Here is a 14,437-nt window from a genome sequence, read left to right on the forward strand (position 1 = left end):
TCCTTTAATAATCTCATGAAAACAAGAACCCTTAGAACAGAAAAACATACATTCCATACCGAATGCAAATATTTTACATATAAATTAATGAGCTTGACTCCCAGAAGCCCATTAAGGCTCACAGTTTTATATGTAAACTTATCAGAACATGTGGTTAAGATCTTTATATATGTTACCTACACTCATCTTCAAAAGCTTCAATTTTGACTCTCACCTTAAGTCAAAGGTCTTTTCAATGAAAACCTCTTGACCATTATGAGTTTACATCCAGGACTACATTACCCATATGGGTTCAGGAAGTCTCACTAATTTTACAAATTAAGATAGAGGTAATTAAAGTTTAAAAAAAAAAAAAAAAGCCCTGGCCGGTTGGCTCAGTTGTAGAGCATTGGCCTGGCGTGCAGGAGTCCTGGGTTTGATTCCCGGCCAGGGCACACAGAAGCGCCCATCTGCTTCTCCACCCCTCCCCTTCTCCTTCCTCTCGGTCTCTCTCTTCCCGTCCCACAGCCAAGGCTCCACTGAAGCAAAGTTTGCCTGGGCGCTGAGGATGGCTCTGTGGCCTCTGCCTCAGGCGCTAGAATGGCTCTGATTGCGGCAGAGCGACGCCCCAAGATGGGCAGAGCATCGCCCCCTGGTGGGCATGCCGGGTGGATCCCGGTCGAGTGCATGCGGGAGTATGTTTGACTGCCTCCCCATTTCCAGCTTCGGAAAAATACCAAAAAAAATACAAAGAAAAAAAAAAGATAGAGGTAGAAGGAGGGATTTTTAAACGTTTTAAGATTCAGAAGGTCGCCTGATCAGTGGTGGTGCAGTGAATAGAGTACTGATTGGCCTGGGACATTGAGGACCCAGGTTCAAAACCCTGAGGTCCTAAGCTTAGGTGTGGAAAATACCTGTTTCTTCATTTATAATAATTTTATAATATTAGTAAACTTATAGGACAATTAGATTCACCTTAAAATCAGTATATAGTTTCATATCCCACAAGATATAATCTCTTATCAAAAACTTCAAAATTATTTTACATTCTATAAATTTTCATATATATTATGCAGTTTTCAGCTTTATATAATTTTTCCCAGTCCACAATGGAAACTGCTTCAATTATTCATTAAGAGTGTGTCCTCCCACATGTCTCTTCAGGAGACAAGAAGCTAATTTTCAACCAAAGATGGAGGTTAAAACCAAGTTTCACAACTCTCTAGCAACCTGGGTTATCAAGTTGAAGTAATCTATATGAATGCAAATGAAACAACAGAAATTTTGGGAAAGTATTTTGTTTAACTTTTGTCAGTTCTTTCAGATTTTCTATATAGACAATCATGCCACCTGTGAACAAAGATAGTTTTATGTCCTCCTTTGCAACTGGTATACCTTTTATTTCCTTTTCTTACTGCATTAGCAAAGACTTACAATGCAATGTTGAAAAAAATAATGAGAAGGGACATCCTTACTTTGTATCTGATCTTAGTGGAAAAGCTCCAAGTTTCTCACCATGAAATAGGTCTGCTATAGGTTTTTTGATAGTTTTTTTTTTTTTTTTTGTATTTTTCTGAAGTTGGAAATGGGGAGGCAGTCAGACTCCTGCATGCGCCCGAACGGGATCCACCCGGCATACCCACCAGGGAGCAATGCTCTGCCCATCTGGGGCGTTGCTCTTCTGCGACCAGAGCCTAGAATTCTAGCGCCCGAGGCAGAGGCCATAGAGCCATCCTCAGCGCCCGGGCCAACTTTGCTCCAATGGAGCCTTGGCTGAGGGAGGGGAAGAGAGAGACAGAGAGGAAGGAGAGGGGGAGGGGTGGAGAAGCAGATGGGCACTTCTCCTGTGTGCCCTGGCCGGGAATCAAACCCGGACTCCTGCATGCCAGGCCGACGCTCTAGCACTGAGCCAACCGGCCAGGGTTGATAGTCTTTATCAAGAAAATTCCCCTCTATTCCCTTTACTAAGAGTTATCATGAATGGGTGCTAGATTTTTGTCAATTTTTTTTGTATCTGTTGGTATGATCATGTGATTTTCTTTTTTTTAGTCTACAGATGTGATAGATTGCATTAACTTTTTTTTACTTTTTTATTGAATTTATTGGGGTGACACTGGTTAATAAAATCATGCAGGTTTCAGGTGTACAGTTCTATATCTATATATTGTATTGTGTGTTCACTATCCCAAGTCATGATGCTGAATGCTGAACAAGTCTTACATACCGGAGATAAATCCCACTTGGTCATGTGTTTATTTTTATCTACTTTTTTATTTGATTTGCTAATATTTTGTTAAGGAGGGTCCTGTTCAGCCTGACCTGTGGTGGTGCAGTGGATCAAGCGTCAACATGGAATGCTGAGGTCGCCTGTTCAAAACCCTGGGCTTGCCTGGTCAAGGCACATATGGAAGTTGATGCTTCCTGCTCCTCCCCCCCACCTTCCTGTCTCTCTTCTCTAAAAAATAAATTAATTAATTAATTTTAAAAATTACTATTAAAAATGTTTAATTTTATATTTAATCTGTCTTTGAATTTTTCAGGAACACTGCATATATAAACATTATAAATGTACAGAGTATTAAACTATGTACTGTATTCACAAAATACTTACAATTCTCCAGTTTCTTTTAATATAGTTCTTGAATGTCACTGAGGCACACACTTTGATAACATTATCCTGGGACTTCTCCAGTAATGTTAAAAGCAACAGTGGGTAATTCTGATTTCCTTCTACAGATTCAAGAAACTTCTCGGCTGTAAAAGAATTTCCATGTTAGGTTTGTTACTACAATCAAATCTTTCCACTTTATGTATATGTATACTATACATTTATATCTGATTGAAGCATCAAAAAATGAAAAGATAATGATATTTTTCTTTAGAGAATCTATCAAGGGAGAACTGGGCCTAACTTTTCTAATCTATTGGACTATATATGATGTTGTATCAAATTTACATAATACTTCAGTTTTCAAATCACTTAACTCACCTGATTCTCACAAACTTATAAAGGGATCAGATGACTACACCATCTGAAAGAGAATCTGCTTCTCAGAAAGATTAAGTGACTTTAGGGCAAAAGTTACACACCCTGTCTTGTTCCAGAAGGATCATTATTAGTACTATTGGTAATGGCAGTAATAATTCTTTTACAGTACTACTGTAAGATTAGATGAGTTAATCCATGCTAATATGTTACTATTAATGTACAGGTCTGGTGGTTTACTCACATATATTATTTCATTAAGCTGCCACTACTACCCAGAGAGGTAGGTAATATTTTCGTTTTAAAGACAAGGCCACTGAGGTTAAGTAATTAGTCAAAGATCACAAAGCTAGAATATTTCATTACTGAAAACAGTTTTTGTGCAGTCCTTATTCAACTATATTAGACTTCAGTTTTCTTCTTAAAAGAAGCATTTCTAATACAAGCATTTTTTTTTTTGCATGTGCAAGAGAGAGAGAGAGACAGACAGGAAGGGAGAGAGGAGAAGCATCAACTCATAGATGTGGTACCTTAATTGTTCATCGATTGCTTCTCGTATGTGCCTTGACCAGGGGGCTACAGCTGAGCCAGTGACCCCTTGCTTAAGCCAGCGACCTTGAGCTCAAGCCAGTGACCATGGGTTCATGTCTATGATCCCACACTCAAACCAGTGACCCCAAGCTCAAGAAGGTGAGCCTGCACTGAAGCTGGTGATCCTCAGGGTTTCAAACCTGGGTCCTCAGTGTCCCAGGCCAGTATGACATCCATTGTGCAATCACTGCCTAGTCAGGCTACCAGCAATAAATTTATACAAAGTTGTCTTTTTTTTCTGAAGCTGGAAAGGGAGAGGCAGTCAGACAGACTCCCACATGAGCCCAACCAGGACCCACCCAGCACGCCCACCAGGGGGCGATGCTCTGCCCATCCGGGGCGTCACTCTGCTGCAACCAGAGCCATTCTAGCGCCCAAGGCAGAGGCCATGGAGCCATCCGCAGCGCCCAGGGCCAACTTTGCTCCAATGGAGCCTTGGCTGCGGAAGGGGAAGAGAGAGACAGAGAGGAAGGAGGGGGAAGGGATGGAGAAGCAGATGGGCGCTTCTCCTGTGTGCCCTGGCCGGGAATCGAACCCGGGACTCCCATACGCCAGGCCGAAGCTCTACCACTGAGCAAACCAGCCAGGGCCTATACAAAGATTTTAACACACATTTAAACTCACAATACACTTAGGAATAGTAAATCTCCTAGGTTTACTGATCACACAGTGAAGGTTCATAGCACTTCTAATTTTTCTTTTAAATTTTTCCTATTTTTAAAAAAATATTTATTTTATTGATTTTAGAGAGGCAAAGAGAGAGTGAGAGACAGGGGCATGGAGAGAGCAAGAAAGAGACAGAAACAGTGATCTGTTCCTGGATGTGCCCTGACCAGGGATCAAACTGGCATCCTCTGCACCAACTGAGCTATCCTGTCAAGGCTAATTTTTCCTATCTGCAGCCTCACTCATTCCAAGGATCCAATATTTATTGAAAATATCTGCAGTCAGCATCTACTATTCTTTTCTACAATATGATTTTAACACTTTTCTGAATTGAATCCCAAGAGTTTAACTTCTATCCTCAAACCTCCTCTGCTTTGTGTCCACCATGCCTTTCCTGAAAGATGAGAAATGAACTGAAACATGTTTGAAAGTAGCAAACATGGTTTTTTTGAGTCTATTAGGCTTTCACTGTTTCCTTAGTGGTCAACATTTTGTATAGGACAACAGATGGTTATCTGTGATTTGGTGGAAAGCCCATATAGGTTGCCAAGTCTTTCTTAAATTGTAACAAATATCCCAGAAGCAATTTTCTCATGAGTTTAAGTCTATTCCTTTCTGTATTCATTTCCCTCAATTTGCTCTCAGTAGTCATACTGACATGTTTCTATACTCAGTGAGCCTCAAAATGTCTTCTAGTTCTTACCTTTGTCACATCTCAATTACTCATGGAGTATAGTGGTATCTGTAAGCTGGGATCCACTACACACAGCTACCTCCAGATTACATTATCAAGATGCTGAGTCAGTCTACCTCCACATCATTTTATCAAGATGCTGAGTCAGTCTACCACCAAACCCCAAGTTTTGTGTTCATAACTCTTCCCAGAAACAGTTTATTCCTACACTGTGTCCTGCATTCATAAAACAATATCTGTAGTATCTTTACTTTAAAAGACACAATTGCCCTGGCCGGTTGGCTCAGTGGTACAGTGTTGGCCTGGCGTGCAGGAGTCCCGGGTTCGATTCCCAGTCAGGGCACACAGGAGAAGCGCTCATCTGCTTCTCCACCCCTCCCCCTCTCCTTCCTCTCTGTCTCTCTCTTCCCCTCCCGCAGCCAAGGCTCCATTGGAGCAAAGTTGGCCCAGGCGCTGAGGATGGCTCTATGGCCTCTGCCTCAGGAGCTAGAATGGCTCTGGTTGCAACAGAGCAATGCCCCAGATGGGCAGAGCATTGCGCCCTGGTAGGCATGCTGGGTGGATCACAGTCGGGAGCATGTGGGAGTCTGTCTGCCTGCTTCCCCATTTCCAACTGCAGAAAAAAAATAAAATAAAATAAACAACAAAAAAAGACACAATTATTGGCCCTGGCCAGTTAGCTCAGTGGTAGAGCATCAGCCTGGTTTGTGGATGTCCCGGGTTCAATTCCCAGCCAGGGCACACAGGAGAAGTGTCAATCTACTGCTTCTCTATCCTTCCCCCTCTTGCTCTCTCCCTCTCCCCCCCCCTTCTCTCTCCTCCTCCTCCCCTCCTGCAGTCCTGGCTCAATTGAAGCGAGTTGGCCCTGGGCACTGAGGATGGCTCCATGGCCTCTGCCTCAGGTACTAAAAAATGGCTCCAGTTGCAACGAAGCAAGGGCCCCAGATGGGCAAAGCATCGCCCCCTAGTGGGCTTGCCGGGTGGATCCTGGTCGGGCACATGGATCCCAGTCAGGTGCATGCAGGAATCTGTTTCTGCCTCCCCTCCTCTCACTTAAAAAAAAAAAAAAAAAAATGGCCCTGGCTGGTTGGCTCAGTGGTAGAGCGTCGGCCTGGCGTGCAGAAGTCCCAGGTTCAATTCCCGGCCAGGGCACACAGGAGAAGCACCCATCTGCTTCTCCACCCCTCCCCCTCTCTTTCCTCTCTCTCTCTCTCTCTCTTCCCCTCCCGCAGCCAAGGCTCCATTGGAGCAAAAGATGGCCCAGGCGCTGGGGATGGCTCCTTGGCCTCTGCCCCAGGCGCTAGAGTGGCTCTGGTCACAACAGAGCGATGCCCCGGAGGGGCAGAGCATTGCCCCCTGGTGGACAGAGCATCGCCCCCTGGTGGGCGTGCCGGGTGGATCCCGGTTGGGCGCATGCGGTAGTCTGTCTGACTGTCTCTCCCCGTTTCCAGCTTCAGAAAAATACAAAAAAAAAAAAAAAAAAGATACAATCATTAAAAATAACTTTTAATAATGTTGACAGAGGCTTCCTGGGAAAATCCAAGACTAGTGCCAGTAATTTTTCTTTATCCAAGAACACATTATTTATTTTTTTTTGAGAGGAAGGAAGGGGGGAAGAGAGAGGAGCAAGAGTAATGAGAGAGTGTAGAGAGGAGTGAGAAGCGAGGAGACAGAGAGAAGGGAGAGGAATGAAAGGAGAGATAGGAGCAAGAAGAGAGTGAGAAGCATTGACTCATAGTTGCTTCACTTTAGTTTTTCACTGATTGCTTCTCATACATGCCTTGATGGGGGGTGGGGGTGGGGGCTCAACGCAAGCCAACAACCCCTTGCTCAAGCCAGAGCTGGTAAACTTGGGATCATGTTGATGATCCCACACTCATGCTGGCACGCCCTTGCTCAAGCCAGTAACCTCCAGGTTTTGAACCAGGGAGCTCAGCTTCCCAACATTGACACTTTATCCACTGTGCCGCCACCACTAGTCAGAGCAAGAATACATTACTTCTTTAAGCACTAACAGGAAGATCACAAATTATCTCTCTTGGAAATCACAAAGGCTTTTCTAGAATAGGACAGATGCATTAACATGCTTATAATTCTATTTATTATATATAACATCAATATGATACACACATGAATTCATTTGTGCCTTCATGAGGTCCTTCAGAAATTCTTTTCATGGGCTCATCTGGTCTGAGCAAAGCTCACCAGCTTGTACCCAAGGTTGCTGGCTCGAGCAAGGGGTTACTCGATCTGCTGAAGGCCCGCGGTCAAGGCACATATGAGAAAGCAATCAATGAACAATTAAGGTGTCACAACACGCAACGAAAAACTGATGATTCTCATCTCTCTCTGTTCCTGTCTGTCTGTCCCTATCTGTCCCCCTCTCTGACTCTCTCTCTGTAAAAAAAAAAAAAAAATCCTTTTCATGAGCATGTAAATTCTGAAGTAGAAGATTAAGAGTATTTCTGGTAGCCCTGGCTGGTTGGCTCAGCAGAAGAGCGTCGGCCTGGCGTTCAGGAGTCCCGGGTTCTATTCCCGGCCAGGGCACACAGGAGAAGTGCCCATCTGCTTCTCCACCCCTCCCCCTCTCCTTCCTCTCTGTCTCTCTCTTCCCCTCCCGCAGCCAAGACTCCATTGGAGCGAAGTTGGCCTGGGCGCTGAGGATGGCTCTATGGCCTCTGCCTCAGGCGCTAGAATGGCTCTGGATGCAACAGAGCAACACCCCAGAGGGGCAGAGCATCGCCCCCTGGTGGGCATGCCGGGTGGATCCCGGTCGGGCGCATACAGGAGTCTGTCTGACTGCCTCCCCGTTTCCAGCTTTGGAAAAATTAAAAAAAAAAGAGTATTTCTGGTTACTATGGCTTACATCAAGGATCGTCTGCTCACAGGACATATATGGCCCCCAAAATTAGTTTGATCTTTACAACTTTCAAAATTGTTTGAAGGTACTACTTGCTATCATTTTAAAATGAGAACATTTATATAAATAGCCTTTTTTTTTCAATTAAAGCTAGAAATCGGATCTTGCAAAACTGGCTTGAATCCCCCAAAGTTAGCTGGTTCCAAACAATATTTTCCCCTTAACTAAGGCATACCAGTCCCCATTTGGCCTACCTCCCTCACTTACCCTCACATCTGACTCCTGTGGGTATCTGAGCTTGCAAGTCTAAGTTTATACTAAGTTTCTAATGGAAACCGGTCACATTAAGGAGGAAGCAAGAAAGAAAATCCTAGATCTTAAAATAGATATATTAATTAAATCAAACCCAGCATGGAGTTAAGAGACAGTGTTTGATTGCCTGGTTTCATTCACTTAATCACTTTTTAGGCAATTAACTCTCTTCTCTATGCCCTAATTAACTAAAACTGGCAGGTGTGGGCAATTTCAAAAAGGTGAAGGTACAAAGCATTCTAAACATACTAATACTTTTTATTGTAGAAGAGGCTGTATAAAAGCTATTTTACTAAACAAAAACAACTGAAAAAAAATCCCACACCACTGACCACCTAGGCCAGGTAGCTTAGTTGGTTAGAGCATTATCCTGATATGCCAAGATTGCAGGTTCGATCCCTAGTCAGGGCACATACAAGAATCAACCAAGGCACAGTGGATAAAGCGTTGACTTGGGAACACTGAGATTGCCGGTTCGAAACCCTAGGCTTGCCCCGTCAAGGCACATATGGGAGTTGATGCTTCCTGCTCCTTCCCGCCTTCTCTCTCTCTCTCTCTCTCTCTAAAATGAATAAATCTTAAAAAAAAAAAATTTTTTTTAATAAAATCAACCAATGAATGCATAAGTAAGTGGAACAACAAATTAATGTTTCTCTCTCGAAAATCAATTAAAAAACAACAACCTACACCACTATATGTTATAACAGTTGTTAATAAGCCAATCACACACTCTAAGGCTAGAGAATAAAAAATTAACTGACAATCCAAGTGTAAATCTTTTTAATTTACAAAGAGCAGACTGCACAAAGGTTTCCTTCACCTGTCCTTTAAGAATAAATCAACCACAAAACAATATTTATTCTCTTTACCTGGACGTCTGACGGTGGGGTCAGGATCAAGAGTTTTCTTTAAATATTCTGTTAACGTTTGCAAATTTGCATCACTGAGCTCCATTGCAATAAAACCTAAAATAAGAAATAAGGTTTGGGCAATTGGTCATATGGAAACAGTAATCTGCATAAAAAAATCCTTTTATATTACCAGTTTTCTACCCTCTGAAAGTCATCGATTTGCTGTTTGAGCATGGGCTATTAAGCCTGACTCTGATGGGCTTTTGCTGGACTTGAGGTGGCTCAGTGATTAAAGTGTTCACCTGGGCAGTTCAAAGCGCTGAGGTGGGCAGTTCAAAACTCCAGGTTTGCCCGGTTCAAGGCATATGTGAGAAGCGACTACTACAAGTTGATGCTTCCTGCTCCTTCCTCCACTTTCTTTCTCTTTCCTCTCTCTAAAATTCAATAAATAAAACCTAAAAATATATATATATATATATGGGCTTTTTTGAAACAATGGTGAGATGATTTTGAGATAAAGGAGAAAAAACATGATTTCAATAAAAGGGGCATAACCTGGCCCTGGCCGGTTGGCTCAGCGGTAGAGCGTCGGCCTGGTGTGCGGGGGGACCCGGGTTCGATTCCCGGCCAGGGCACATAGGAGAAGCGCCCATTTGCTTCTCCACCCCCCCCCTTTCTCTCTGTCTCTCTCTTCCCCTCCCGCAGCCAAGGCTCCATTGGAGCAAAGATGGCCCGGGCGCTGGGGATGGCTCCTTGGCCTCTGCCCCAGGCGCTAGAGTGGCTCTGGTTGTGGCAGAGCGACGCCCCGGAGGGGCAGAGCATCGCCCCCTGGTGGGCAGAGCTTCGCCCCTGGTGGGCGTGCCGGGTGGATCCCGGTGGGGCGCATGCGGGAGTCTGTCTGACTGTCTCTCCCCGTTTCCAGCTTCAGAAAAATGCAAAAAAGAAAAAAAAGGGGGGGGGGCATAACCTGACCAGGCGGTGGCGCAGTAGATAGAGCGTCGGACTGGGATGCAGAGGACCCAGGTTCAAGACCCCAAGGTCTCTAGGTTGAGTGCGGGCTCATCTGGTTTAAGCAAAAAAAAAACAAAAACAAAAAAAAAAACTCACCAGCTTGAGCCCAGAGTCACTGGCTCGAGCAAGGAGTTACTCGTTCTGCTGTAGCCCCCCCCCCCCCCCCCCCCCCCCGGTCAGGGCACATATGAGAAGGCAATCAATGAACAACTAAGGTGTCACAACAAAAAACTGATGATTGATACTTCTCATCTCTCTCCGTTCCTGTCTGTCTGTCCCTGTCTATCTCTGTCCCTGTCTATTCCTCTCTCTAACTCTCTCTCTGTTTCTGGGGGAGAAAAAAAAAAAAAAGAAGGCATAGAAAAGCAGTTGAAGAAATGATGAGTTATCATAAGTTGATCTACTTTATTAATTTACTTATTTATTTTTAAAGATTTTATTTATTCATTTTAGAGAGGAGAGAGAAAGACGGTGGGGGAGGTCCAGGAAGCATCAACTTGTAGTTGCTTCTCATATGTACCCTGACAGGGCAAGCCCAGGGTTTTGAACCAGTGACCTCAGCATTCCAGGTCGATGCTTTATCCACTGTGCCACCACAAGTCAGGCAAGTTGATCTAATTTAAATGTTATGAAACATGCAGCCAACTTAGCGAAGTTGGCTGGAGCATCATCCTGATGTGCCAAGGTTATAGGTTCAGTCCTCAGTCCAGACACATACAAGAATCAACCATTGAATTTAGAATCAACCATTGAATTTATAGATGGGTGGAACAGCAAATCAATGTTTCTTTTTCTCCCCTCCCCACTAAACATCAATAAATATAAAAAATTTTAAAAACACATTTAAATAGCCTGATCAGGTGGTGGCGCAGTGGCTAGAGCGTCAGACTGGGACATGGAGGACGCAGGTTCAATACCCCAAGGTCGCCAACTTGAGCACAGGCTCATCTGGTTTGAGCAAGGCTCACCAACTTGAGCCCAAGGTCGCTGACTTAAGCAAGGGGTCACTCACTCTGCTGTAGCCCCCCAGTCAAGGCACATATGAGAAAGCAATCAATGAACAAAGATGCTGCAATGAAGAACTGATGCTTCTCATCTCTCTCCCTTCCTGTCTGTCATTTAAAAAATAAATAAATAAATAAATAAACAAATGCTATGAAACAGAACAAAGGGTTAAAAAAACTCACTTAGAAAGTTTTTTTTTTTGTTTTGTTTTGGTTTTTTTTGCATTTTTCCGAAGCTGGAAACAGGGAGAGACAGTCAGACAGACTCCCACATGCGCCCGACCGGGATCGACCCGGCACACCCACCAGGGGCGACGCTCTGCCCACCAGGGGGTGATGCTCTGCCCATCCTGGGCGTCGCCATGTTGCGACCAGAGCCACTCTAGCGCCTGAGGCAGAGGCCACAGAGCCATCCCCAGCGCCCAGGCCATTTTTGCTCCAATGGAGCCTTGGCTGCGGGAGGGGAAGAGAGAGACAGAGAGGAAAGCGCGGCGGAGGGGTGGAGAAGCAAATGGGTGCTTCTCCTGTGTGCCCTGGCCGGGAATCAAACCCGGGTCCTCCGCACGCTAGGCCGACGCTCTACCGCTGAGCCAACCGGCCAGGGCTAGAAAGTTTTTAAAAGCTCTACCATAAGAAATTAAAATTTTAGTCAGTAAATAAGGATCCTATAGTTTTGAGATTAAGAAAATTAGAACAGGCCCTGGCTGGTTGGCTCAGTGGTAGAGCGTTGGCCTGGCGTACGGAAGTCCTGGGTTCGATTCCCGGCCAGGGCACACAGGAGAGGCGCCCATCTGCTTCTCCACCCCTCCCCCTCTCCTTCCTCTGTCTCTCTCTTCCCCTCCCGCAGCCGAAGCTCCATTGGAGCAAAAGATGGCCCGGGCACTGGGGATGGCTCCTTGGCCTCTGCCCCAGGCACTAGAGTGGCTCTGGTCGCGACAGAGCGACGCCCTGATGGGCAGAGCATCGCCCCCTGGTGGGCGTGCCGGGTGGATCCCGGTCGGGCGCATGCGGGAGTCTGTCTGACTGCCTCCCCGTTTCCAGCTCCAGAAAAAAAAAAAAAAAAAAAAAATTAGAACAAATTCCTTTGTGTACAATATCCCATCACACGTATTAAGCTACTGTTAGAATATGTATCTGGAAAGATGATTTTGGGGTTCAGAAGATGACAACTGTGATTAAGATTAAAAAGCAACTTTTTAAACCAAAAGCATAGGCAGCAAAAGCAAAAATAAACAAATGAAAGTACATCAAACTAAAAAGCTTCTGCACAGCAAAGGAATCCATCAACAGAATGAAAAAGCAATCTACCAAAAGAAGAAAGTACTTGCAAATCATGTATCTGGATAAGGAGTTTATATCCAAAAACTATATAAAGAATTCATACAACCAGGGGTGGGGGTGAGAATCCAATTTAAAAATGGGCAGCTCCTTCTCTCAGGAGGAGCATGCCTGCGCCGTTCCCTCCCGAGGGGCATCGCCTTGACCTCTCTGCTAAGCGGAGGGCTCTTCTTTTACCTCTGTGACTTGTTTCCTGAGCCCCATTTTTTCCTACAGCTCATTTTTTCTATCTCTGTGATTTTCTGAATAACTTTTCTCTTCTAGTTTGAAAAAAGAAATGAGCAAAGGATCTGAATAGACATTTTTCAAAGAAGCCATACAGATGGCCTACAGGTATGTGAAAAGGTATTCAACATCACTGTTCATGAGAGAAATGCAAATCAAAACCATGAGATAATCATCTAACACCTGTCAGAATGACTATTATCAAAAAGACAATAAATAACAAATGGTGAGGATGTGAAGAAAAAGGAACCCTTGTATACTGTTAGTGGGAATGTAAATTGGGGCAGCCACTACAGAAAACAGTAAAAAGGTTCCACAAAAAAATTAAAAATAGGACTAGCACAGCCTGCACCTGTGGTGGCACAGTGGATAAAATGTCCACCTGGAATGCTGACATCACTGGTTCAAAATCCCAGGCTTGCCTGGTCAAGGCCCATACAAGAAGCAACTACTATAAGTTGCTGTTTCCCACTCATCCCCCCACATTTCTTTCTAAAATTAATAAATCTTAAAAAAAAAAAAAAGGCCTAGCACATGATCCAATTCTTTTTTTTATTTTATTTATTCATTTTAGAGAGGGGAGAGAGAGAGAGAGAGAGAGAAGGAGCAGGAAGCATCACTAACATTTGTGCCTTGACCAGGCAAGCCCAAGGTTTTGAACCTGCAACCTCAGCATTCCAGGTCAATGCTTTATCCACTGCGCCACCACAGGCCAGGCACATGATCCAATTCTACTTTGGGATATTCATCCAAAGGAAAGGAAAGCACTAACTCAAAAAGATGTTTGCACCCCCCATGTGCATTGGTTGCAGCATTATTAACAAGTCAAGACATGGAATCAACCTGTCAATCAACAGATAAAGAAATAAACACACAAAAAAAGTAGTATACATACACAATGGGATATTAGAAAATCTGACACCATGAATGGACCTTTACAGCATTATGCTAAGAGAAATGTTAAAGACAAATAACGTATGATCTTATTTATATATGGAATCTTTTAATAACAAAAAACAAAAAACCTAACTCATACATACTGAAAAGTTTTTTTTGGGGGGAATGGGTGAAAAGTAATCAAAAGGTATAAACTTCCAGTTATAGAGTAGTAAGTCACAGGGACTTACTTGTAATGTACAACATGGTGACAATAGCTAATAGTCTAATTATATATACTGCTCATAAAAATTAGGGGATATTAAAAAAAATGAAGCAATAAAATATCCCCCCTTTTTTTTTTGTATTTTTCTGAAGCTGGAAACGGGGAGAGACAGTCAGACAGACTCCCACATACGCCCCACCGGGATCCACCCAGCACGCCCACCAGGGGCGAAGCTCTGCCCACCAGGGGGCGTCGCTCTGCCGCGACCAGAGCCACTCTAGCGCCTGGGGCAGAGGCCAAGGAGCCATCCCCAGCGCCCGGGCCATCTTTGCTCCAATGGAGCCTTGGCTGCAGGAGGGGAAGAGAGAGACAGAGAGGAAGGAGGGGGGGGGGTGGAGAAGCAAATGGGCGCTTCTCCTATGTGCCCTGGCCGGGAATCGAACCCAGGTCCCCCGCACGCCAGGCCGACGCTCTACCGCTGAGCCAACCGGCCAGGGCCAAATATCCCCTAATTTTTGTGAGCACTAAATTTAAAAGTGCTGAGAGAATAAATCTTAAAAGTTCTGGTAAGAAAAAAATCAGGCTTTGGCCTGGTAGCTCAGTTGATTAGAGGATTGTCCCAATACATCAAGGTTGCAGGTTTGATCAGTCAGGGCACATACAAGAATCAAACAATGAATGCATAAAGAAGTGCAACGATGCCCTGGCCAGATAGCTTGGGTGGTTAGAGCATCGTTCTGAAGTGCAGAGGTTGCCAGTTTGACCCCCAGTCAGAACACATACAGGAACAGCTCGATGTCTGTCTCTCTCTCTCCCCT

At 44.4% G+C, this 14,437-nt stretch overlaps 1 protein-coding gene across 1 annotated transcript in view; it reads right to left on the reverse strand.

The window, feature by feature from the left end:
• The window catches only part of CSE1L (chromosome segregation 1 like), a 64,739-nt gene that overhangs the window by 39,535 nt on the left and 10,767 nt on the right, over window positions 1-14,437 (reverse strand). Inside the window, exons 2-3 of the mRNA XM_066235356.1 lie at window positions 8,958-9,053; window positions 2,591-2,733 (exon numbers count right to left, since the gene is read on the reverse strand). Coding sequence (XP_066091453.1) covers window positions 2,591-2,733; window positions 8,958-9,042 — 228 coding nt within the window. The 5' untranslated portion in view covers window positions 9,043-9,053. The remainder of the gene's footprint in view (window positions 1-2,590; window positions 2,734-8,957; window positions 9,054-14,437) is intronic.

This window comes from Saccopteryx bilineata, chromosome 6, assembly GCF_036850765.1.
Source record: "Saccopteryx bilineata isolate mSacBil1 chromosome 6, mSacBil1_pri_phased_curated, whole genome shotgun sequence".
In the NCBI taxonomy this organism is placed as follows: Eukaryota; Metazoa; Chordata; class Mammalia; order Chiroptera; family Emballonuridae; genus Saccopteryx; species Saccopteryx bilineata.